General features: G+C 41.2%; 1 protein-coding gene across 1 annotated transcript in view; it reads right to left on the bottom strand.

Annotated features, from left to right (window-relative positions):
- PolD2 (DNA polymerase delta subunit 2) overlaps positions 1–27284 on the bottom strand; it is a 115425-nt gene that overhangs the window by 5100 nt on the left and 83041 nt on the right. The window contains exons 5-9 of the mRNA XM_068388282.1: positions 24210–24358; positions 19728–19819; positions 19493–19585; positions 14717–14909; positions 4451–4552 (exon numbers count right to left, since the gene is read on the bottom strand). Of these exons, the coding sequence (XP_068244383.1) occupies positions 4451–4552; positions 14717–14909; positions 19493–19585; positions 19728–19819; positions 24210–24358 (629 nt within the window). The remainder of the gene's footprint in view (positions 1–4450; positions 4553–14716; positions 14910–19492; positions 19586–19727; positions 19820–24209; positions 24359–27284) is intronic.

The raw sequence follows: 27284 nt of genomic DNA, 5'->3' as shown, positions 1-27284 counted from the left end.
CTCAAAATTCATGATGATCCCTAGTTTTCTACAAAAAGCGAGAAGCCTGTCTCGGTGTATAAAGGTCTCCACCAAGTATGTGAGAACCAACCAATCGACCAGATAACAAAGGAGACTAATGTTGTTGGCATGGGCCCAGGTTGAGACTAGAGTAAATACCTGAAGTGCTGTGGACAGGCCAAAACGCAGCACGTAAAACTTGTAAATCCTCTTGTGTACTTGCTGATAGCCGGTCTGACCGTTTCTACTGTTTATGGAGTCTGATGAAAAAATTTCATCCGAGTAGAGAGGTCAATGACTGGTCTCCAGCATTCAGACGCCTTCTCTACGAAATAGTTGACTGTAAAAGCCTGGCGACCTGTTCAAGACCTCTTGGAGAGCACTCTTCCCCTACATGGTCTGGAGGAATGACCCCCCCCCCCAAATGGGAGCGAACATGTCTTCCATTTCTACATCCTCTGTCCAGAGTGCCTTTAGTAGGAAATAGCTGTTTAGGGGCTTGCTTCTTGGCATTGGACTGCCTCAAAGTAACTAACACTCTCTTGTGCGCTGGTCTGGTGATGGGAGACGACCTTGGAGCAAACGATGCCGACGAGTAATGATAAGATATCACCAGTCTGTTGAGGAGTCTTCATTCTCCTTCCTCTAGCAGTCCGTAACTGTTGTGTCTTCTGAACTGGATAAGGAAGGACCCTTCATTGACTTGTGTAACTTGAGCGCTTCTTTCTTCATCGCCTGCCTTTGTAAATTTGAAACGACGATCTCTCGCTCTTTCAAGAGCCAATTCACTCAGGGACTGGCTGTGTTGTTAGTGAGAAACTCAACAGCTCTTGCTCCAGAAAACAGAAAGGTATTCATTGCCTCCTTTTTATCTGAATTGCCCAAATCCTCATTGGTGATCTGATAACCAACTGGGCCAGACCAGAATTCAGTCCAAGAAGCTGCCTGAAAAGAAGAGTACAACACACTTCGTTTCCTGCTTCTGCAGCCGAGAAAGTTACTTGCTGGGCTGCCAACTTGTTCAATGGCATGTTGTGCGCCGAAGCCAAGACTGCTGGGTCTAGTGGCAATGGTGGAGGATGTCATAGGACTGCCGTTGCTGAACAAATGGCGCAGGAAATAACAGTGGCAAGTTGCAAGCCCTAAGACAGTTAGTCGTATCAGCAACTTGGAAGATGACTTTTTTCCTTGTTCCCTTCGCCATCCTAGACCAGGGCAACTCAATCTTGAGTTTGGTCTTTCCAGTTCAGGAGAGCCTGGCAGAAGTCAAGGTCCATGTCCTTCTCTTCGGGAGGGGAGTATGATGGATTTCCCAATCCATCAATCTTCCTTATTTAGCCCAATACCTGCACAAAGGAATGGTCCGGCTGATTAATGGCAGATATTTTCAGGCTACCTGGCAGAGGCCGTACACCGTCAGAGTGGTTTGAGTCTGAGTCTTTCAACTCATCCAACTCCAGACTCGCACCCCCGGGGAGCCTGTATGTGTAAAAACAAAAAAACTTTACATCCATTTAAAATTCCACGATAAATAGCTGCCAAAAGATATAAAACTACTCGTCAGTGATAACGAACTTTACGTTGTACAGAAATGTAATAAAAATATCCATCTGTTTCCTTTTACACACAAGCATTTTCTATAATTTATAATTATAAGGTAAGGTAAAACACTGTAATTCAAGTGTAGAAAAAACTTTATATAATTATTGAAGTGACTAGGTTATTCCGTAATAATTCTACGCTAAAGAGCCGTCGAAAGATATAAAACTATGATTACAGTAATGAAATTTATGTTATAGAGAAATATAATGAAAATATCTGTTTCCTTTGACACAAGAAGGGGCAGTGACTTTTGAGGTTAGGAGTTAGCCCACCATAGTGTAGTATTTATTCGCGAAAATTCGCTTATCACGCCTGTGTCTGTAACCTAACTATCGCGAATAATGAGGCTTAACTGTACTGTCATGCTTTTTTTTACAGTTAGCAGTCATTTCATTAATGATAGTTTTTCAAAGTTAATATTAATTTTTATGCTTATAATTTGTATTTATAATTAAATGTAGGAAAATCAATTAAATAGTGGAGTAAAAAACAATTAATACTCCCAGAGTAAAGGGGCGCGGGCTATTTGAAATCATCGCCCAGCTTGAATTTTATCGCAATTTTTATGAACATTTTTATTTAATAGGTATTGCATTGTTCTTTGACATACAAATGCTGTTGCCAACTATTAGAAATCAAATTCTTAATGTTGGGAAAACAACTATCACAAAAGAATTTTTTTTTCCTTGGCTGTAACAAACCGAAACCGCGAAGTAAGAAACCGTGACTAACGAGGTCCGACGGTATGTTAGCGGTAAAGTGGTCCGAAGTGCATGCTTAACAGGTTAAACATAAAACTATATATTGTAATCAAAATGAGTATATTATATATTTTAAGTCAATCCTTCCAAACTACACACCTATTAATTAACAATATACAATTAAAAACCCTAACAACAACACAACGGAGGTCAAGAAAATAAATATTTTAATAATTCCAAAAGTATCTCGTGTAATGGGCAAACCCTGACTTTTTTCATCCAAAACTAGTCTTAAAATTTTGCCCTTTACTTGGAAATATATGGTATATATGTTTAGAGAGAGATGAATAAAAAAAAATATAAAAATACAATGGTACCATTGTGTCGTGTCATTATTGCATTGTTCTTTTGCTGTACATATTCTTGTTAGCAGTAGTGTGAACAGCTAATAATGTGTAAAATTTACGAATGAAAGAAAAGGACACAGCAATTATATTTAAAAAAAGAAATTAATACATAAAGGAAAAACAAGTTAAGATATGATTATGATAATACTGTTTTGTACAATACTATATACCGTATTTATAATCTTTGTTGCTTTAATACTGTATGCCAAAAATAGCACTCAGCTGATTGAAGAAAATTCTGTGGATACCGAGGCATTGCCTCCTTGAAAAATCGGATTTACTGCAATATACATGCAGCACATACACTAATAATTATTTCATATACTGTACAGTATAGTACAGTACTGCATTTACTTACTGAACCACTTTTTCAAGGAAACATAACTACATATGATACCAGGTATGCTTTATTTAGATAGGATTTTTTCAGACCTAGAAAACTTCAACACTGTTGACATTATGCGACTAGGAAATTTTATGCTTAAAATTTTGACTACAGCATAAGGATAACTTACTTAACGATGAATTTGCTAACCGACAGGGTCATTACCCAAACCCCATTGTTAATAGGGGAGAACATAGCAGAATTTTCTATTTGGTCCTATTCAAAGGATACTTAGCACCTTTTAATACGTCATGGAAACCCTGAGTACGTCTCGAGCCTATAACAAACCAGGCTCCCTGTCATTCAAAACAAGATTCAACTGAAAGATTACAAAGTTTATTAAAACCTTTTTTTCAAATTCTCTCTCTATACTACCAAAATCATAAAATATTCAAAGCTATTATCAAGACTAAAAAAATGAGGTTGGTCATGAAAGTGTAAGTACCTCCTCTATGTCATTTCTAGACACTACCTCGAACACCAGGGTTTGAAACTATGCATTTCTGGACACTACATCAAACACTAAGGTTCGAAACTCTGAGTCATATAACCAACTGTGTGTAGAAAATAGAGAAGTACACGAAAAAGAAAATTTATTCGTGTAGAAAATAGCGAAGCATACGAAAAAGAAAATTTATTCAGTAATTACTGAATTCCCCTGAACTAAATGCAAAGCAAAGTTACTGATTTACTCAAGTTTGATGACCCTCAGTGGCCAGCTATTAATTGCTGATCTTTACACAGGAAAAGTTCGAGAAAATTTAGTCAGTATTTACTTAATTCCCCTAAACTAAATGTAAAGCAAAGTTACTGATTTACTCATTTATGATGACCCAGCAGCCACCTATTAATTGCTGACCTTCAAAGAGAAAAAGTAGCCACCTTCATCGCAGCAAGCATCTTCACAGAAATCAATTACAAACCACATCTGAAGCACTTAAGCATCACTGGGAAATCCACAAATAACTACTATAAAACTGTTGACAAGGAGCATCTTTAGATGAACACTTGTAAAACATACAATCTAATATTTCCAACATCATTTTTAGGAAAATCCTAGTATGGACTCCTACTGGGGAAAAAAATTCTAGAATATAAGGCGATGGAGAAGATTGAATTACGTTGACTTTAACCACCAGATGTTACCTTGTGAAGGGAAGAAAAAGTTTCATGAATTTTGGGGAACTTCAATATTGAGTCAGTTCCAGGACAAAGCAATATGAACCTCAAGGGAGGTTCTTAGAAATAATATATTCATAATTTATTGGCATTAATATCAACAAAATAGGTGTGAAAGTATCTCCTAATTACCCTTACCTAGACCAAGGAAATAGCATAAAGTAAAATAGACTTACCTTTTACAGTCCGAACATCGAAAGACTCTTGATTTCCAACAAACATCAGGTCAGGAGAAGCAGTAATAACAAAGGGTTCTTCACCATCATAAGGAAATGATGCTGAAAGGGCGATAATAAAATTGTAATATCTTTCCTGAGAGATATTTTACTCATCACATACTAAATTGGAAGAATTCTTCAGCAAATAATATATGATCTTATATGACTTGTTTATGAGTTATTCTGATTATTAAAATTTGCTGAATATGGTATTGCCTGCTGTAACATAACACTTAGGAAATGCAAATTTATGACGAGTACATGAATAGAAAACTGAATACATACAGAATATGTAAACAACCACCTCAAACAATTTACCATACATACATACATATACCAAGGCACTTCCCCCAATTTTGGGGGGTAGCCGACATCAAACAAATGAAACAAAAAAGGGGACGTCTCCTCTCTATGTTCCTCCCAGCCTGACAATTGACTCAACCGAGTTCAGCTGGTACTGCTAGAGTGGCACAGCCCACCCTCCCACATTATCCATCACAGATGAAGCTTCATAATGCTGAATCCCCTGCTGCTGCTACCTCCACGGTCATCCAAGGCACCGGAGGAAGCAGCAGATGTAATATATATAGATATAATAATTATAATTAGAATACCTTCTATAAATGTTTTTCATTTTGAATTCTTCATGCTAATCAAATGATCTCAGATTGTCTACCCATGCTGTACAACATGTTAGAATGGATTTAATGACTGATAACTCAGTTCTTTTTTTTTCTTTACTAACTTTAGTCAACTGATCTCGTTACCACTAGCGAGAAAATTTATAAATGTATCAAGCATTCACACAGCTATTTTTCCTTAAAATATGCTTTTAAATGTTCTTTTTTTTCTAATTGTAATCTTGATACTTGAACTATAGAGCTAGCCCACGTATCAAGAAGGCAACATATTGCGTTCAACCTAACCCATCACATCGTCTTTAAATTCAACAACCTTAAATAAGTTCAAACAAAATAGTTTTGATGTGATAAGTGGGAAATTTTCACTAGAAATAAAAAGCTTGAAATTTTCACGTCATACCCAAAGCTTAGGAAACAGCAAATTATTCTCATTTGTCAGTTGATGAACCTCAGCACTATCTCAACTCCCATGAAAAATTCTGTAGATGACCAGGGCACAAGCCACCCGTTGAAATACTACCGTTAGAGTTATGAGGTCTTTTGACTGGCCAGACAGCACTACATAGGATCCTTCTCTCTCGTTATGGTTCATGTACCCTTTGCCTACACACACACACACACACACTGAATAGTCTGGCCTATTCTTAACATCTTCTCCTCTGTCCTCATACACCTGACAACGCTGAGATTACCTAACAATTCTTCTTCACCTAAGGGATTAACTACTGGACTGTAATTGTTCAGTGGCCACTTTCCTCTTGGTAAGGGTAGAAGAGACTCTTTAGCTATGGTAAGCAGCTCTTCTAGAAGGACACTCCAAAATCAAGCCATTGTTTTCTAGTCTTGGGTATTATTATTAATCATTAACTACTAGTCTTGGGTATTATTATTAATCATTAACTACTACTACTACTACTACTACTACTACTATTACTACTACTCCTACTACTACTACTACTACTACTACTATTACTATTATTATTATTATTAGCCAAGCTACAACCCTAGTTGGAAAAGCAAGATGCTATAAGGCTAAGGGCTCCAATAAGGAAAAATAGCCCAGTGAGGAAAGGAAATAAGGAAATAAATAAATGATGAGAATAAGTTAACAATAAATTATTCTAAAACAGTAACAACGTCAAAACAGATATGTCCTATATAAACTATTAACGTCCAAAACAGATATGTCATATATAAACTATAAAAAAACTCATGTCAGCCTGGTCAACATAAAAACATTTGCTCCAACTTTGAATTTTGAACTCTCTACCCTGGTCTTCCACTGTCTTGGATTAGAGTTTTCTTGCTTGAGGGTACACTCCGGCACACTATTCTACCTAATTTTTCTTCCTCTTGATTTGTTAAAGTATTTATAGGTTATATAGGAAATATTTATTTTCAATATTTAACTTAGCCGGTGATTATATAGCTGCAACTCTGTTGCCCGACAGACAACTCTACGGTAAAAACTCGCCAGCGATCGCTACACAGGTTGCGGGTGTGCCCAACAGCGCCATCTGTCGTACAGATACCTAGTACTCAATGTAAACAAAGACTCAATTTTCTCTCTGTCGAGCTATCGACAAGACGTACTTACTCGCTGTTGCTAAACTGTTGTTTTTTCACAACTAATTGGTGAAGTACTTTATTCTAGTTTTGAGCTTTCGCTATGCAGGTGTTTTATCTTCATCTTAAATCTTGAACTCGTTTTGGATAGATTTAATTATGGTGACAAAGAGAGTATGGACTTTCTTTCACTTTTAAATGGCCGACCCTTCCCTTAGACGGAAGTGTGTTTAGGCTTTTAGTAATTATATCACGTTATAGATTTTCCTCTTTATATTTTATATCTCTCCGCCTTTATTAGACCTCTTCGATTAACTTTCCATTTATTATAAACATATTAAAATAATTTTAATGTTTTGTTTATATAGACCTTTCCTGAGAGTAGGCGGTCCTAACTTGGAAACCGAAGTTAATCAACGTTGAGCCCTTTATATCGTAATGAGCTAAGGATTTAAAACTTTTTAAATGTAATATTTTATGAAAGATTTTCTTTGATAGTCTTCGTACTGTTTTCAAAGATGAACTAACGTTTAGTTTATTTATGCTACGCAGTTGTTGACGTTCAGGACGTTCAACATGCGCTCTATCGTTACGATAGAGAGAGAGTGTATCACGGTTTCACTTTGCAGTAAGAGTAAATCGATTCTGACGTTTTGTTCATTCTTTCTTAGCTTAAAGGTTTTAAATTCTATTTTAAAGGAACTTTTTATTTGAAAAACCTTTCAGTTTTTTCCTTTAGTCAAATAACATGTTTTTTGGACGAAATATAATTGGGCTCTTCTCTCAGGTGCGAAATCAAGACAGAAAGAGAGAGAGAGAGATAGAGACGGAGGGAGAGAGAGGAGAGAAAACGTTCCGTTCAAGCGGGTAACGTTGTTCTCGAGTTACTCTCGTCCCTAGTCGCTGTACGGGGAGGAAGGATAAAACGTTTTAGTTTTTTATTCTCGTCCCCAGGCTATGTGCGGTGAGAGATTGAAAACGTAGTTATATGAACTAGTGTTTAGTCTCTTTCCCAGCCACTGATTTTTTTTATCTTAAAATATGTTTTCTGTTTTTTGCTGGTATTAATGAGCTTGCATTATACGACTGATTTCGCAATTACTACCTTTTAATGAAGGGTAGAATTGCGTGTTTCAGGTAGAAATCAGTAAAAGTTTCGATTTCAGTGAAATAAGTGCAAAACAGAAAATCGAAGTGATAAAGTGATATGCGCAAAGTGTTACAGTGTTGCGTCCGAGGGTTCGTCTGTTCGTGCCTGTCGTTCACCTAGTCCGGGACCTCTTACATACTCCCAAGCCCAGGGGAGAAGTAATGTCAAACGACTTATGGGTTCGAGAGGCCTTGACCAACGAACAGACGTTTTCCCTCTATGGTATCGGGTGTATCTTACCAAGATCTCCCCTACCATAAGACGAGAGAGACGTTGTTTCTCCTCGTCATCCGAAGGCTTTTCGCATAAGAAACCTGTCACAAGGTTTCGAAGCCCTTAAGCGAAAGTCAGTCCTTTCAGGACAGGTCCAGCGTCCTGGTTACAACCATTAGGACAGCTCTGACCCTATGCAGTCATCGGATAACTGCTCGCCGCCTAACAAAAGCGTAACACAGACTCCGAGTCTTTTTTTTTGTAGGCAAAGTGTTGCGGTCACAGACGTTACCCTCGTCTCTTACCACAACCATTTCCGTTGATCCTTAATGGGTTGTATGGCAAGACATGCAGTATATGCTTGCCTCCCTTATGGAAGACTATTCTGCCGATTAGTCCGTTGAGTCTAGCCGTTTATCTCATCGATATCCTGGCTTTCAGCCAACCTAACGTTCCTTTGTGCTTACTGTTGACGTTGGCGTAGCTTAGTCACGTCAGTCAGGTTGTTTAGAACCACACTCGATGCGGTCTCGTGTGGTTTTTCAGCCGCATTTGGACGTTAGGCCACTTGCTGATGCTCCTGTTGACGTTCAAGACGTTCACTAACAATCGGAGTTGACTTGTTTTGACGCTGTGCGTCAACCTCCGCATTCTAGAGTTGTTTTGACTGCTCAGTCTAGGCAGTCAAAGCAGTCTCGAGTGGACGCTGTGCGTCCTCACGCACCTGTTGTGGTTGACAGTTCAGTTGTTGTCAGTTCACAGACCGTCAAGCAGTTACATGACGTTGCGTTCTGGTCCGCTACTAATGCACCAGTGAGTGTGGACTCTGCTTGTAAAGCATTGCCACCACGGTAGGTCTCTCCCTTGCTTGAGACTCAGCTTTTATCGGACAAGGTTCCTGTAGATGAGGAAGTTGCTGTTCCCCCTCCTACTGATATTCCCTTGAGGACTCTGTCAGATGGAGAGGAGCCTAAAGCTGCTTAGCCTCCTATGGACTTTAATTAAATCATGATGATTTTTTTAAGGATCTTTGTCCGGATCTTTTGTAACTGCTGCTCCTCGTTCGCCTAACGTCAGAGCTTACACTAGGCCTAGCTACTTCGAAGCCGTTGTTTTTAAGCTAGTGCTCTCTCGCTCTCCTAGAGAGCTTTACGTTGGCTAGGCGACTGGTTTTTCACCAGGAGGAGTTTGGGGGATACAGCCTTTGCTTTCCCTTCTTTTAAACTGGTTTATAGAGCGAGAGTCTGATATGACACGAGAAAAGTTCTCGGCTTGGGAGTTCATGCCTCTGCCCAGATAGACTTCTCAATTCTCGTAGACTCTCCCTGGCGCCTGGCCAGGAGACGCTCCAAGTTGTTTACAGGTCAACTTCACAGCTGTTTTCGAGCCTTTGAAGTTTTGCTGTACAATTATGTCACGCATAACAAGGCTTTCAGGGATGGTAAACGGTACCGCCTCAGTCGCTAACCCCGTCTGTTGCCACACCTGCTCCCGTAGACCCTAAATGGGCTTTGCTGCAAGACATGCAGTCCAAGCTTGCGTCCTTGATAGAGGACTTTAATGCGGAGAAGGTTGCTACCGAACCTTCTGGCCAACAACCTTCCAACCGGTCGGTTGTGCGCCCTGTTGACGCTGAGGTAACCTACTCGCGTCTGCCAGTTGAGGTGGTTCCTCCACCGATGCGACCCAGTGTGGGTTGCCAGCCGCACGTTGACGTTAAGCGACGCTCGGAGGTGGTTGTTGACGTTCAGGACGTTCAACAACCAGCAGAGGTGACTTGTTTTGACGCAGTGCGTCAACCTCAGCAACCCGGTAGGGTGTTGACTGCACAACCCAGACGGTCTAGACAGTCTCGGGTTGACGCTGTGCTTCCTCGCGCACCCATGGTTGTTGACAGTTCCAGACTGTGCAGCAGTTCCATGATATTGCGTCCGGCTCCGTCACGCATGCACCAGTGCGACCGGACTCAGCGAGCCAGACGTTGCCCACTCCGTTGCCGTTTCTTCATCAGTTTTCAGATGAGGAACCCTCTGATGAGGACGTTGCTGAACAACAAGACGATCAGCCCCCAGAATAGATCAAGCCCTGCTATCCATCCAGAAGATGCTGAAGAAGGAACGCTGCTCAGTCAGGCTGTGGATGAGTCTGGTAGGGACGCTGTCATCCGTGGAACATTTTGTGTCACTAGGAAGACTACACCTCCGTCCTCTTCAATACCATCTAGCTTTTCACTGGAAAAAGGACAAGACGCTAGAAGCGGTCTCGATCCCGGTTTCCGAAAAGATAAAGTCTTGTCTGACTTGGTGGAAGGACAATATCAACCTAAGAGAGGGTCTTCCCCTGGCTGTTCAGACTCCCAACCACGTTCTCTTCTCGGACGCATCGGACATGGGCTGGGGCGCGACACTAGACGGTCGGGAATGCTCAGGACTGTGGAACTCGAGTCAGAGGAGCATGCATATCAACTGCAAGGAGCTGTTGGCAGTACATCTGGCCTTGAAAAGCTTCAAGTCTCTCCTTCGAGGCAAAGTGGTGGAAGTTAACTCGGACATCACCACGGCCTTGGCGTACATCTCCAAACAAGGAGGTACCCACTCACTGACGTTGTACGAGATCACAAGGGACCTGCTCATCTGGTCAAAAGGTCAAGACATCTCCCTAGTAACGAGGTTCATCCAAGGCGACTTGAACGTCATAGCAGATTGTCTCAGTCGGAAAGGGCAAGTAATTCCAACCGAATGGACCCTCCACAAGGATGTGTGCAAGAGACTTTGGGCCACTTGGGGTAAAACCATCCATAGATCTCTTTGCAACCTCGCTGACCAAGAGGCTTCCAATCTATTGCTCTCCAGTCCCGGACCCAGCAGCAATACATATAGATGCTTTCCTCCTAGATTGGTCACATCTGAATCTCTACGCATTCCCACCGTTCAAGATTGTCAACAAGGTACTGCAGAAGTTCGCCTCTCACGAAGGGACAAGGTTGACGTTAGTTGCTTCCCTCTGGCCCGCGAGAGAATGGTTCACCGAGATACTTCGATGGTTAGTAGACGTTCCCAGTAGTCTTCCTCTAAGGGTAGACCTTCTACGTCAGCCACACGTAAAGAAGGTACTCCAAAGCCTCCACGCTCTTCGTCTGACTGCCTTCAGTCTATCGAAAGACTCTCGAGAGCTAGAGGCTTTTCGAAGGAAGCAGCCAGTGCGATTGCTAGAGCAAGGAGAGCTTCTTCCATTAGAGTCTACCAATCGAAGTGGGAAGTCTTCCGAGACTGGTGCAAGTCAGTTTCTGTATCCTCGACCAGTACCTCTGTAGCTCAAATAGCTGTTTTTCTCTTATACCTGAGAAAAGGACGATCCCTTTCAGCTCCCACTATCAAGGGCTACAGAAGCATGTTGGCCTCGGTCTTCCGGCATAGAGGCTTAGATCTTTCCAAACATAAAGATCTGCAAGACCTCCTTAAGTCTTTTGAGACCACCAAGGAGCGTCGTTTGGCTACCCCTGGATGGAATTTAGACGTGGTACTAAGATTCTTCATATCAGACAGGTTGGAGCCGTTACAATCAGCCTCCCTGAAAGATCTCACTCTTAAGACTCTTTTCCTGGTATGCTTAGCCTCGGCTAAAAGAGTCAGTGAGATTCATGCCTTCAGCAAGAACATAGGATTTTCGTCAGAAAAAGCCACTTGTTCGCTACAACTTGGTTTTCTAGCCAAAAATGAGCTGCCTTCTCGGCCTTGGCCTAAATCTTTCGATATCCCCAGCTTATCGGAGATCGTAGGCAATGAACTAGAAAGAGTCTTATGCCCTGTTAGAGCTCTTAAGTTCTATTTAAAGCGTACTAAACCTTTACAAGGCCAATCTGAAGCTTTATGGTGTTCAGTTAAGAAACCATCCTTGCCTTTGTCAAAGAATGCTTGGTCAGACTTTATCAGATTGTTAATACGAGAAGCTCATTCACATCTGAGTGAGGAAGACCGAACTTTGCTTAAGGTGAAGACGCACGAAGTTAGAGCTGTAACAACTTCCGTGGCCTTTAAACAAAATATGTCTCTGCAAAGTATAATGGACGCAACCTATTGGAGAAGCAAGTCAGTGTTCGCGTCATTTTACTTGAAAGATGTCCAGTCTCTTTACAAGAACTGCTACACACTGGGACCATTCGTAGCAGCGAGTGCAGTAGTGGGTGAGGGCTCAACCACTACAATTCCCTAATTCCATACCCTTTTAATCTTTCTCTTGAAATGTTTTTATTGTTGTTTTTTGGGTTGTCCGGAAGGCTAAGAAGCCTTTCGCATCCTGGTTGATTTGGCGGGTGGTCAAAGTCATTTCTTGAGAGCGCCTAGATTAGGGGTTTTGATGAGGTCCTGTTGTATGGGTTGCAACCCTTGATACTTCAGATCCTAGGGGTCGATCAGCATCCTAAGAGGATCGCGAGGCTCCGTAAGGAAGACGTACTTAAAAGGCAGAGAAATTGTTCAAGTCGACTTCCTTACCAGGTACCTATTTATTTTGTTTTTGTTATTTTGATAACTTCTAAAATGAAATAAAAACTCTTAGCTCATAAAAGTGTAAACATATATTGCTGGTCTCTACCCACCCCCCTGGGTGTGAATCAGCTATATAATCACCGGCTAAGTTAAATATTGAAAAATGTTATTTTGATAATAAAATAAATTTTTGAATATACTTACCCGGTGATTATAAATTAAAGGACCCTCCCTTCCTCCCCAATAGAGACGCAGTGGGACGAGGAGAAAATTGAGTCTTTGTTTACATTGAGTACTAGGTATCTGTACGACAGATGGCGCTGTTGGGCACACCCGCAACCTGTGTAGCGATCGCTGGCGAGTTTTTACCGTAGAGTTGTCTGTCGGGCAACAGAGTTGCAGCTATATAATCACCGGGTAAGTATATTCAAAAATTTATTTTATTATCAAAATAACATTTTTAATGTTATTACTTTTCTTAAAATATTTAATTTTTCCTGGTTTCCTTTCCTCACTGGGCTTTTTTCCCTGTTGGTGCCCCTGGGCTTATAGCATCCTGCTTTTCCAACTAGGTTTGTAGCTTAGCATTTAATAATAATAATAATAATAATAATAATAATAATAATAATAACTATCTTCCAACATAGAGATACACAATAAGACATGGAAATCACCAGATTATAGAATACTTCAACAGATTGACCACATTCTTAATAATAGGAAACATAGGGGTGCACTACAGGATGTGAGGAACTTCAGAGGAGCAGACTGACATAGACCATTATTTAGCATGTGCTAAGATAAAAGCAAGCCTGTCAATGAGAAAAATCTACATTTTGATGTAGATAAATTAAAGAATGATCAAACTTAAAACAATTTCCAGGTGAAACTTACAAATCATTTCCAGATACTAGATATACTGTAAGACCAGGAAGACCTAACAAGGTAAAACGTGAATACAATATGGAAGAACACAAGTGAGACAGTAAAGGAAACAGCTGAAGACAAAATAGGATGTATAGTGCAACAGAGAAAGAATAATTGGTTTGATGAAGAATGTGAGGAAACAACAAAAGCCAGAAAAATAACGCACTTAGCAACAGTACAAAATCCAAATAATGAAGGGTTGCAAGAAATACTAAGACAAAGGATTAGGAAGTAGATCAAGTGACAAGACAAAAGAAAAGAAGGGCACTAAATGAAGAAACATAGTAGGACACATCACGTCCAAGAATCTATAGTAGGACACATCACATCCAAGAATCTTGCCAAAGATGAACCTGCCATCCTCACCTCGAACCTCAAACAGATATCTACTTCTTAAGTTATTATAATTGGGGCATTCGGTCAACAAATGCCTCAATGTTAAAGGTATCAAACAGTTGTTGCAATACGGTTGATGTTGGCCCTTCAGCAGAAACTCGTGTGCCAACCGAATGTGGCTAATGCGGAGACGACAAAGAGACGTCTCCCACTTTGGGGGGCATCATCTTATACCTCCAAGAAGATATGACATTTGTTACTTCTCTCATTTTATTGCCATATAGACTATCCCAGTGCTGTTGCCAATTATTACAAAACAATTTCTTGATGTTAGGTAGGAAATCATTACAGGGAATGGGATATCTTGAACATGCATGAAATAATTTTGTTCTGGACAGAAAAGTTTGGGGAGAACTTATTTTATATCCACCCATAAGGGAAGAATGTGAGTAAAAAGCATTTACAATGATATTTAGTAGCATAATGTGGGAATCTTAAAACCACATAAAAAATTGTGAGCACTAGTGAATACTATAAGGGGCACTCAGTAGAGGGCAGCCCTGCTCGACCTTGAACTTTAACCTGGGACTTTTAAAACTGAATCCCTTCCACATCTCAGCATAAAAATTAATTCCTGAAAGTTTCCCTATTCTATAAGTAAAATTGTGAACTCCACCACGGCAGCTTATTTCTTAACATTTTACTCAACCTTGGCCTTAACCTTTGACCTAGGACTTTCAAAATTGAATCACTTCCACTTCTCAACATAACAATTAATCCCTGAAAGTTTCACTACTCTATGAGTAAAATTGTGGCCAGGAAGTTGTTCACACACAAACAAACGGACAAACAGGCAAAAACATAACCTACTACCAACTTCGTTGGCAGAGGTAAAAATACATACGGAGTGTGTCTGGAGCAGTTGGAGCAAGATGTCCCCATTGGCAAAGACTTTCCATGATTTCCAAGGGATCTTCTAATGAAGAACAACGGCGTACATCTTTCACATTTTGCCCTGACATTCCAATCATCATTCGACCACCAATTTCAAGTTCATATGGGTTCGGAACACTTAACATGCTGGAGTATATGGATGCCTGAGAGAAAAATAACATTAGAAGTTAGTTACAGAGTATTACATGCAAATTCATACAATAATGAACATATCTTTCATTATTATTCTTCTTTTGCTGCCTTTAAAATTGTTTTATAATTTGCTATGCTTTCCTATATCTAAAAAGCATTGGATTTGTTAATAAAAAAAACTCCAAATGAGTTTGAAAACAACTGAGAGCCCACATGAGTACTAACCTTACATAAGTAATCATAACACCGTCCCTACAATAATTTACAGTAACCCCTCAGTTATTACATGTGTTCCGTTCTAAGCAACCCCCCACTGCAATACAATAGCTGAAAAATTCCAAAGTAGAGTCAGAAATCTAAGGTAAACATTTTTTTATCATTTTTAAAAATTTTGTTTTTCTTATCATCTTCACGAATTCAAGCTTTAATGAAACATTCCAACACTTATAAACCTTTGAAAAACTCTTAAACACTATTATGAACTAAAATTTATTTTTTCTGTAGACATCCCTATGTATGTGTAAAAGAAAAAATTTGAATAGGAACAAGCGCCAGTGAAGATGCATCAACTCAACCAATAATGATGATTAGCTGTGCTGTACAGTATTGAAGTACTTTATGTTGATGATGATGATCTGAAAGCACCACTGCAGCAAGTACTTCATCAGGTGGTTCAATATCTTTGTCATCCAGTATGGTAAGTTCTATATGCTTGTCTTTCTGTTTTCTGCGTGAGGAACATAGTGACTGGCAGTTACTGATGCTGCCTTTTCTTTTGTATAAGGATTTTTTCATAAACTTCCATGGCTTTGTACACTGCATTTATGAACTACTATGCACAAATCTTTTACAGGTCTCCATTTTCTGTCACTTTTTTTGCAAGAGTTGAGAGGTGTCCTAGTGTTAAGCTGACTTCCTCTTCTTCCCTGGAATCCTCATACTCTTCTTTGTCCTTACTTGCATTCTTCGTCATCTTCACTTTTTAACACAACTGTTGTTGGTAGTCATATATGTGAAGCCATCTCCTACAAGCAATTTTGCCAAATTCATTGCCTTATCTAAGATAAAGTGGTAGATTCTGTCAGGAGAGAATCCTTTATAGTTGTTGAACCATTCTGGCAACAGTTTCTTCCTGCAAGCAATGTTTCTTCCTTTATGTCATTCATGGCCATCAGGAAACATTGGAGACATGCTGCAATGGTGTACCCATGCCAGTACTCCTTCTGCAAGAAATTATCATCCGTGTCCATAGAACTGACAGTGTTGTAGGGAGTTGATGGAGGTGTGTTTCCCAACCTTCATTGCGCATCTAAGAATAACAGAAATTCCGGAGACAGCATCGAGAGTGGGCAACCCCTTAGCAGGTTTGACCCGTCCAGAAACCGTTCTAGGTTCATTTTGGTCCCTTTCCCTATCAGCATCAGTGAGAGAGGATGGTCAAGACGATAAGATCAATCCCTTTTAACTCCCACTGAAGTGACCGAAGATGAAGGCGACTACTTATCACTAGACACTCCAAGGATGTCAGGTATCTTAACAGTAGCTGAGGCTGTTGGAAGAAGGGGAGAGCTATGCATCTCAGGTGAAATACCCAGTCCTGTGAAGGAAATATCTTTCGTGAGGACTGTGTCTACATCCATTCCGAGATAAGTGTCTTTGCACGGGCGCTAACAGACTTCTTTTGATTTACAACGATCCCTAAATTATGACAAACAGAAGACTGTCTTGGTGGAGGAGAAGGATTGCCTCTGAGTCTGCCTTGACTAGCCAATTGTCCAAGTACCATAGGAGACGAATGCTGTTGGTGTGTGCCCGTGCCGAAACTAGAGTGAAAGCCTTAGTGAAAAATTGCTGTCAAAATGGTGAAGGACAGTACCCTGAATTTGGTATACAGTACTTTGGTGGCTATGACTGGGTGAAGGTACTTCCTGGAGGAAGAATGAATTAGAATCTGGAACTACAGTATGGGTCCTTCAAGTCGATCATCACCATGAAGTCCAAAGACCTGATCGCTTGCCTACCATGGCTGCGGTCTCCATCTTGAACGGAGTCTTCAGAATAAACAAGTTCAAGGCTAAGAAGTTGATGATTGGTCTCTAGCGTCAAAACGCCTTCTCTACAAGAAAAACTCGACCGAAGAAGCCAGGGCAGCCGTTATCGATCTGTTGGAAAGCGCCCTTCTCCAGCATAGCCTGGACTTCTATCTGAAAGGCCAGATCCTTCAGCAACCCCTAGTGATAGTATGGTAATGTTGCTTGTGGTGATATCACGGAAGGGGGAGCACAGACGAACGGGAGGAGGTACCCGGATTAAAGGACCTTTACCATCCATCTTTCTGCCTCATGATATCACCACCTCCTCCAATTGGTCTGTAGGCATCAATCCATTGGTAGCATGCTCCTAACAGGGTCGTTGACCTCTATTTTCATCTCTACCCCTGGATTGCTTCTGGCCTTAGTGGGCTGAAAAGAGCCGATTGTTCCTCATTTTAGGATAGGTGCAAGAGGGCGAGACTCGCTCCTTTGCATTGGTTTGCAAGGCTGTGCTGACAGATTGGCACCCCTCACCTGACCGGAGCTGGAGACGAACTGTAGTTGCCAGAATAAATTGGGCCTGTCCCGTGAGGGGCCATCGTCAAGATCGAGATCTCGCTCTTTCTCCTTATGAGAGGACCGACATGGGAGGGAGGCAGTTGCTATACCCCTGCTGGGATCCCTCAAGGTTTGAGAATCCTGTATTCTCTTTACTTACTCTATAATGTGAGACTGCCGCCAAAGGAGAGAGATGGATAGAAAAATGTTTCTTATCTTCTATCATTCTAGACTGGCTCAGGTTTGTCCAGAGCAGTTGCAGGCAGCCAATCGATGTCTTCTTTCCTTTGTCTCTTAGATGAGGGTGAGCAAGTAGAAGTCACAAATTTTAATGGGGAAAGTCTACAATTAATCGACTAGAGTTATTTTCCTAAGAGACAGGAAAATGTGTTCTGGGTCGATGATAACCTATGTGGAAGGGTATCCTGCTATTTCCTTTTTCTACACCTGCTATCGTCCAGCTTAATCGGTTGTGTGTGCAGATCCACAAACATTGGATCGAACTACAAGAGAATGGTACTGCTAGATATCTTAAGTGCCGAATCCAGAGAATCTACCGGAGTGACTCGTTTGGAGGGCATATATCTTGGTGGCAAGTGCCTGGACAAAGCACTATTTGTAGAGAACGGGTGTTCAGGAAAAGTGTGTTTAGTACATTAAAGTGATGTACGCTGAGAGCGTTCAGGTAAGGTTCGTTTAGAGCATTCAGGAGATGCGCGCCTACAGCAATTAGGAGAAGCACGTCTGGTTGAGGTGCACGCAAGATAATCAGATCTGGATGAGGGGCGGTCTCGGTGAGGTGTGTCTGGGAGAGGCACTTGGCAGAGAAGCACATATGGGGGAGGAGCCTGACAAGAGAAGCTCATTTGGTTGAGCTGCATTAGGGTGAAGAGCCATCTCTAGCAGAGGCTGTGAGACAACCCTGCAAGCAGGTTGCTGGGATCTAAAGTGTTCTGAAGGAGAACTCTTTCAACAGTGGCAGGTGCTTTGAAATCCTCAACTAAGGATGTTTTTCTCAGGAAAAGCTCCTGGAAAAAATATCTCTGAAGGTAGTCCAGAAACTCTGACAGGCTTCCACGAAGACACAGCAGGCCCAACATTCTCAATAGCAGGGGCTGCAGGCTGTCCCTGTTACTTTCTAGAAATAAGGGCAGCTTTAGCTGCTCCTTGAAAAGCAAACCATGAAGTCCCATGGAGGGCCACACCAAGCGTATTTTGTCATCAAACTGAAAGTAAGAGAAAGGCTGCCCTTGGGGAGGAGGCCCACCAATTTCGCTTTGGGAAACGGAAGGACCCTCTTTCCCCAGGGCTTGCCCTATGGGTAACAGGTCACCACTCTTGTCCGAATGGTCCCCCCACAGAAACCAATGGAGAAGAGTTGGAGGGAAGAGTAGCGAGGGTGGAAGAAAGAAGTCTGGCTTTCTTTGACCTCGAGGATGACCCCAAGGGTGAAGAATCCTTCTTAGACTTCCTCCTTCTATCATACTTCTCCCACTGGAAGGGCGACCACTCCTGCCACTCATCACAGGGGGAGCCTAGCTGTAGGAGTATCCTCTGCAGGTCAGGCATAACTGGTAAGGATCTGTGTCACTAGTGCTCATGAAGGTACCACAGGTTTTGGGCAGTGCCCCCTCAACAATTCTGCATCTCTGAACACCCTCTAAAACGCTCAAAGCCGCTAACACGATGGAAAGAGAAAGCAAATATAAAGTTAGTTACTGGCTTAAAATTCCTAGTCATCAGGAATGTCTGCTCTCACTGAGGGCTGCTATGGAAGTGAGCCTGCAGGGGGTGGTGCTTCTCCCCTACTGAACTGATCTGTTTTCGGTTGTTGACACCTTGTTAGAATTCTAACTGCTGTATTCTAGCTTCACTGTTATCATTATCTTATGTAATGGATGATGGTTTATATATGTAAGAAGAACTCTACTTTCCACTCATGCATAATATAAAATGACAATATCCCTAAATGTATTACATGATAAATAAAATATTCAAATAACCTTAGGGAGTAAACATCTATGGAGAGGCTGCTGTGGCATAATGTGGTTAGTGGGGTCAAATTCTCCTGGCATGACATCAACAGGACATACACTCTGCAAAGATTAATATTTGAGCAATATTAAAAAACAAAAGGAAAATAACCATTTACTATCCTAATATAACCAAAAGATTTAATCTTCCATAAAATGAATTCTTAAATGCACAGGGCAGTAAAACAAATTATGCAATACTTACAGCAATTTGGATTAGTAAATCATCAAGTTCCTTAATGAGTTCTACTTTCTTAGGCTTTCCTTTCTCACCCTTGGCACTGCTGATACTATTTCCTGCAAAAAAAAAAATGAACCATGAATATTTTTTTTCATTGTTCAAAAAACTCCAACTTCATCTAGTAAAGCAACTTGCTCATTACAACTAGAAATTGACTCCCCCAAATTCTAAGGCTAGAAAATAGTTCGGTTGAACAGCAATCAAGTGGAACCGTACACCAGATAAAGTAAAAAGGAAAAAAGCTATTATTCTCCTATTTCTGTAAAATATTATTTCTAAATTATTATTAAGTAGTTCAACTTTAATACTCCTTCATAAAGCTATGGCAGTCATTATTAATGTGCCACATTACTTTGAATGAAATCTCTCCTAAAGAAACAGGCAATCATTAGTAATGTTCCACAATGTTGTGAATGAAACTTCCTTCAAAAAGCTGGGGCAGTCATTATTAATGTACCACAATACTGGGAATGAGAATTTTCTAAAGAAAGCCGAGACAGATATTACTTATGCGCTCTAATGCCTAAAAAAGACAATCAAGAGGACCTAGAGAAACCTCTCTCTCTCTCTCTCTGAGTATGCAGTTGAATTTTCCATGGGGTTAGATGTGGTGAATGGGGGTTTAGATGAACCATCCAAGAAATCAGATGAGATTGGTCCTGTAATGCAATTTCCTTGGGCACTAGGACAACTGGTCTGTAACCACTCCTAGGACAAAAGGGAACTGCCAGAGCCATCCTGCTATTCAAAGATACTCTGAACTTACATATCACCACCAGATTCATTGAGAACGGAGGTCACCTTTATATCCAGATTTGACCATTTCCTTAACAGTCTGTCTGCCCTCCATGATAATGGATCTGGAACGGGAGGGGAAAACACCTCTATTTTCTTGTTGAGATAGGTCTCAAACCTTACCCTGTTTGGTCTTCCCTAACAACACAAAATCTCTTGAAACATTAAAGGTTGTAGAAACCATGCATATGATAATACAGTCATCCCCTGCTTTTTGCTAAGATTATGTTCCAGGACCCCTTGCAAATAGCAAAATTTTGAGAAAAATGGGAAAAAACCTATTTGTAACTGATGGACAGGGCTAATTGTATTGTAAGGGTGGATTTACATACATACATACATATACCATGGCACTTCCCCTAATTTTGGGGGGTAGCCGACATCAGCAAAGAAACAAAAACAAAAAGGGGACCTCTACTCTCTACGTTCCTCCCAGCCTAACAAGGGATGCAACCGAGTTCAGCTGGTATTGCTAGGGTGTCACAGCCCACCATCCCACATTATCCACCACAGATGAAGCTTCATAATGCTGAATCCCCTACTGCTGCTACCTCCGCGGTCATCTAAGGCATCGGAGGCCGTGTTTTAAATTTTATGGTCAAGAAGCTCAAGCTTAAATGAATAAAAGCACATTGGATTTCAGATATGATTCATTGCAATAATAAGATTTACTAAGCTTGATGGGTAAAAATATTCTGCATATTATATTTTCATTCTTAAATGGTTCATGAAAAACATTTTATCCAAGCACATGACAACTCTATTTACTTTACAAATAACAAACAATGGTACTTATGTTACTCTCAATTTGCTAAATTACCAAAAAAAAAAAAAGAGAGAAAAAGTATGTGAAACATTAGTTTTCTTAGGGATGATTCCAAGTTTTTCAGAATACACATTTTGTTTCCAAAACTATAGCACTATACTACAAAAAGAGACAAAACCGAACATATTTCAAACTACAATTATTTCAATACTTACCTGAAACTCATGTGCTAATCATTCTTCAAATTAACTCTTTCACTACGAGGCCGTGGATTCGCTACTGGAGCTCTATACGAGATTTGTCATCATTGGATATACTTGCTCCTTTATCTTATAATAGGCTACATTTCCATATTTATTTGTTTTACTGCTGATTACAGAAAACTTTTGTCCAAAGTTTGCTTTACTCTACAATGTATTTCACTCCAAACAACCGAAAAGTTTTTCCATTCATTGGTAAGTGATTATAGAATCTTTTTGAAAAAATAAAAAGTTTTAAGTTGTTGTTTGCGGATGATACTGTACTGGTTGCGGACGCAGAAGAGAAGCTTGGCTGATTAGTGACAGAATTTGGAAGGGTGTGTAAAAGAAGGAAGTTGAGAGTTAATGTGGGTAAGAGGAAGGTTATGAGATGTACGAGAAGGGAAGGTGGTGCGAGGTTGGATGTCATGTTGAAAGGAGAGTTACTTGAGAAGGTGATTCAGTTTAAGTACTTGGGGTCTGTTGTTGCAGAAAATGGTGGAGTGGAAGCAGATGTACGTCAGAGAGGGAATGAAGGATGCAAAGTGTTGAGGGGCAGTTAAGAGAGTAGTAAACAATAGAGGGTTGGGCATGAATGTAAAGAGAGTTCTGTATGAGAAAGTGATTGTACCAACTGTGATGTATGGATTGGAGTTGTGGGGAATGAAAGTGACGGAGAGACAGAAATTGAATGTGTTTGAGATGAAGTGTCTAAGAAGTATGGCTGGTGTATCTCGAGTAGATAGGGTTAGGAACGAAGTAGTAAGGATGAGAACGGGTGTAAGAAATGAGTTAGCAGCTAGAGTGAATATGAATGTGTTGAAATGGTTTGGCCATGTTGAGAGAATGGAAAATGGCTGTCTGCTAAAAAAGGTGATGAATGCAAGAGTTGATGGGAGAAGTACAAGAGGAAGGCCAAGGTTTGGGTGGATGGATGGAGTGAAGGAAGCTCTGGGTGATAGGAGGATAGATGTGAGAGAGGCAAGAGAGCATGCTAGAAATAGGAATGAATGGCCAGCGATTGTGACGCAGTTCTGATAGGCCCTGCTGCTTCCTCCAGTGCCTTGGTTGACCGCGGAGGTAGCAGCAGTTGGGGATTTAGCGCTATGAAGCTTCATCTGTGGTGAATAACGGGGGAGGGTGGGCTGTGGCCCCCTAGCAGTACCAGCCAAACTTGGTTGAGTCCGTTGTCAGGCTGAAAGGAACGTAGAGAGGAGAGGTCCCCTTTTTTGTTTCATTTGTTTGATGTCGGCTACCCCCAAAATTGGGGGAAATGCCTTGGTATATGTATGTATGTATCTCTAAATAATGGTAAAACACTGTGATTTTGAGTGAAAAAAACTCGTTAGTAATAATGAATTTTACGTTGTACAGAAATGTAATAAAAATATCCCATTTATTTCATTTGACACAAGAAATATTCTATAATTTATCTTTATGAGGTATGGTTAAGCACTGCAATTTGTGTAAAAAAACTCTATATATTTACTGAAGTGACTAAGCTATTCCGTAAAAAATCCACGATTAATAGCCGTCAAAAGATATAAAACTACTGGACAGTAATAATGGAATTTACGTTATACAGAAATATGAGAGAGAGAGAGAGAGAGAGAGAGAGAGAGAGAGAGAGAGAGAGAGAGAGAGAGAGAGAGAGAGAGAGAGAGAGAGAGAGAGACGTAATATAGATTTAATTCATTAGACATAAGGCTTGTTCATTCGTTTGTGATTCCACCTTGCGGGTGACTGTGACTATGAAATGGATCATTCCTGTTTTGGGTTTTTCACGAGCTTGGAAATACTGCAGACTACACATGGAAGAACACGACGAATACCGAGTAGAAACGGTAGAATGGCAATAAATGGAAATAATCACAATAGGCTAACTTTTACTCTTGAAAACAATGAACAATACTAATAAATATGTAAAACATGAAGATGGTATATTATAGAAATGATAGCTTAAAAAAAAGAAGTAAAATAATAAAAAAAGATAAAGCTCGTTTTCTGTCAACTATTTCCTTTACTGGCATGGTAAGTTTTCGTCTCATGGGTGGAACCGACTTATACTGTAGTCGAGGGCAGGAATACTTTCTCTGTGATTATGAATAATGTGGCAACATAGAAAAACAAAAAAATAGACCTTACAGTATCATGAATAAGGACTGAAATATCAAGTATTTTTAGGTTGGTGATGAGGTTAGATGTGAATACACTAAAATAGACTTACATAATCATGAATAAGGACTAGAATAGCAAGTATTTTGGTTGGTGGTATGATGATCGTCTCCTAATTAGGGGTGTCAAGGGGGGGGGTTGAGTAATACCTAAAGTACGGAATGTTGCTATTGATTATTTCCCAGAGTGTGAACTCGCGTGATATATAGCCATGTGCTATGATCTTTCGTAGCTTATAAAAATTATTATAATGATAATAATAATAATAATAATAATAATAATAATAATAATAATAGTGAAAATAATTATAAGGATAATAGTAATGAAGATGACATTATCCCAAAGTCACCGTGTTTATCACCAGGCATGTTTTGACGTATATTGATGTCAAAGAATTGAAGGGGTTAAAAGCTTTGGTAAAAAAAAAAAAAATTAACTGAAAATTTTAACAAAAAAAAAGACTCAACTTACCTGCAACTATAACTCTGCAAATTTGTGCAATTGCTGCCTGTTCTACTGGATGTCCAAGATAACCGCAGATATAATCCACAAGCAATTCTAAGCTTAATCTTGTATTCACACAGTCACTAAGTTCAATACCCGAAACCAAAAGCAAAAATCTGGAGTAAGAAATATTATATTAGTGATGAATGAATACATGTATACTCTAACATTTCAAGCCATTCTAAAATTATTCTGAATAAATGTTGCAATAACACAGAATAAAAGTACTTTAAAACTATATCAATTTATTCTCATACTTATCAAACTTCATGACCTCAAAATAAAAATATTTTTTTCTCTGGCTACAATTCAATGCCTCTTTGAAACCACTACACAACTGCCACGTCCAAAAAGTAAGTGGAGAAAAGCTTGTCTAGAGGCTGCATCAACAAAGAAAGTAACTTGCATCAACTGTGGCCATTTCAGCTTTAAACAAAAGTATCACCCAAATTGAAATAGGGCAGAAGGGGGGCTAAAACTAATTTGATCCATGAGTACATATGGAAATAAATTATCTTAGTTGAAAAATTATATTCATTTTCATGAATATGACAAATTCGAAGATAATTTGTATTTTTCCTAACCATACAAACCTTAGCTATTTACAAAGGGTATTACTTTTAGCGTAGCTGAAATGGCGAGCCATTAGAATTTAACGAGGGTGTATTACCCCCGCGCTAGTTAGCGGGGGGGTAGGGGAGTGGTAGCTAGCTACCCCTCCTCCCCCTCACACACAGGTGAATACTCACTTTCACTTAGAGGTAGGACTTGTCTTGGGGGACAGGGCTGGCGGGCAAATATGTGTAAATAGCTAAGGTTTGTATGGTTAGGAAAAATACAAATTATCTTCGAATTTGTCATTTGTTCCGTAACCGAAATACAAACCACGCTATTTACAAAGGGTGACTTATCCCTTAGGAAGGGTGGAAAGTCCCCAGCCATACTGGCTTTGGCTTTACCCGGGGACTCAGAATCCGAGTGAGTCGCACTCGAGAAAAGGAGTCCCTGCACCTCACAAGTTCCTTGCACCGCAAGGAACCATGTGGCCTACGTAAGCTTGTGTGTGAAGGAAGAAGTGTGACCCGTCTTAGGCAGTTGACCTGGAGTTCCAGAAGGAACTCTGGGTTAAGACGTTCCCAATACCACCTCGTCAGGGTATGGGGGACGCGACAGTATTGACTCAATACTCGGAACACAAGGAAGCATGGTTTACCTGCAGAGGTTCGAGGTCAGCTATGCAGAGACCAGGATGCTGCTTCCCCGTAGAGGGGATGATGAAGAAAGAAGTAAGGGCCAGACATACTTCTTTCGTTCATGCAGACTAAAACCTGATAACAATGCCCTCAACCTTCTGCTACCTGTCCAAAAAGGAGCCTGAGGTTAGACCAGCTGTTGTGTAGCCACCACAGAGCGATAGAAAACGTATCGAGACTCCTGTGGGTCACGCCCTGCAGGAAGCGGGCTGCGAAGGTCATCAGACGCTTCCAGACTCCAGCTTGTAGCACCTGCGTCACAGAGTAGTATTACTCGAAGCCGAGGGACGTTGCGATGTATCCAACATCGTGCTGTAGGGCGACGTGACGGGGGAGGGTCTGAAGACAGGTCGAGATGAATGTCCTTGAGTCCGGGCTGAAGAGGTATACTGGTGACTCTCCCCCCATGTCCTCCTTGTGTTCCCAAATCGGCTGCAACTGAGGCCAAACTGCAGCTGTTCCCAGCGCTAACCTCTCGATTCCTGTACTGGCAAGAAAGAGAAGGTCTTGGGACATCAGACACAGAATGGAGACTCAAAATCTTGAATGAATCGGACCGAAGGGTCGGGACCCTCAGATTCTGAGTCTAGCCAACAACTCAGGAGCGAGCCTGAATGTTGCCTTCCCCTCTTCCTTAGAAAGGGGGGGAGTAGTAAGAGACCAAGAAGATTGCTCACACACTGGCCGTGGCCAGAGTGAGCAGAAGACCCAGGGCGGAATACAATCCGAGGCCTGTCGTAAAAGGGTCTTGAGAAGATCTCTTAAAGGACTAAAAGTCCGAGCCATGCTCCAAGTTGGAGGTCTTCCTCCGACTAGGGCAGGGACGATCGTAGCTTCGCATGAGCGAGGATAGATCCAGCGGGCAGGAAAAAGTTATTCCTTTAAGCCTGAAGGTCAGGGAAAGGCTGAGCGACAGGCTTCATTGCCAAGAGCGGAAAGGAGTTTCCTCCCGCCGAAAGGCAATAAGACCGTTATTGCTGGAGAAGAGGCCTCACGGGAAGAAGTATATCTCCCACGGCACCAACCACCTTAGACTCTTCACTTTGCCTGGGAGACCCCTGTGGATGACTATCGCAGATGACGCGACCTCCGTACCGCGACTGTAGCGGGTTGTCTCTTCTAGAGGAGGAAGCGTAGTGTCTCCAGGCATGAAGCCGAAGCGACGCCCCGGTTCGGGAGAGATGTCGCAGTGTGGTTGCTTGAGTAGTCTGCGCCGTGGGAGAAGCTCTCCCGGGAGTTCCGTCAGGGGAAGCAGAGGGTCCAGAAACCGTTCTGCACATAGTCCCAGTGGAGCTCTCCCATTGAAAGGTTGACAGACAACCTGGTTTTGTTGAGACCCATTGTCCGCAGACAAAAAGGAGGGAAGACGCAGGCGTCGAAGTTGTCCCACCATCACCGGAATGCATCTTGCCAGAGTCTCGGGGTCTGAGACTGGGGGGAAAACTAGCGGAAGCTTGAGGTTCCAAGCTGTCGCGATCAGGTCCCCCAGACCAGCACTTGCTGGTTACCCAAGGTCAAAGACCCCTAGGTACACTCTCTCTATGAGGCTCTGCTCGGATAGTCTGAGAGAGACATTCCCCTGCCTGGAATGAGAGAGCCGATGGTGGAATTGAGAGAATCTCAATCATCCCGATATCTCTACTGCAAGATGTGAAGGTGTGAAAATGCGTCCCCTGCTGGTTAGCATGAAGTCGACACGCAACGGGGCGACTTGGCAGGAGCGGTAGGATCTGAAGAGGGGCCAGACTAAGGCCCTTAAGCCTGCCTGAATGATGGAGAGGTATCCTTC

The sequence above is a fragment of the Palaemon carinicauda genome, chromosome 15, assembly GCF_036898095.1.
Source record: "Palaemon carinicauda isolate YSFRI2023 chromosome 15, ASM3689809v2, whole genome shotgun sequence".
Taxonomy (NCBI): Eukaryota; Metazoa; Arthropoda; class Malacostraca; order Decapoda; family Palaemonidae; genus Palaemon; species Palaemon carinicauda.
Note: the sequence above shows the minus strand (reverse complement) of the source record. Positions and strands in the feature narration are given on the sequence as shown.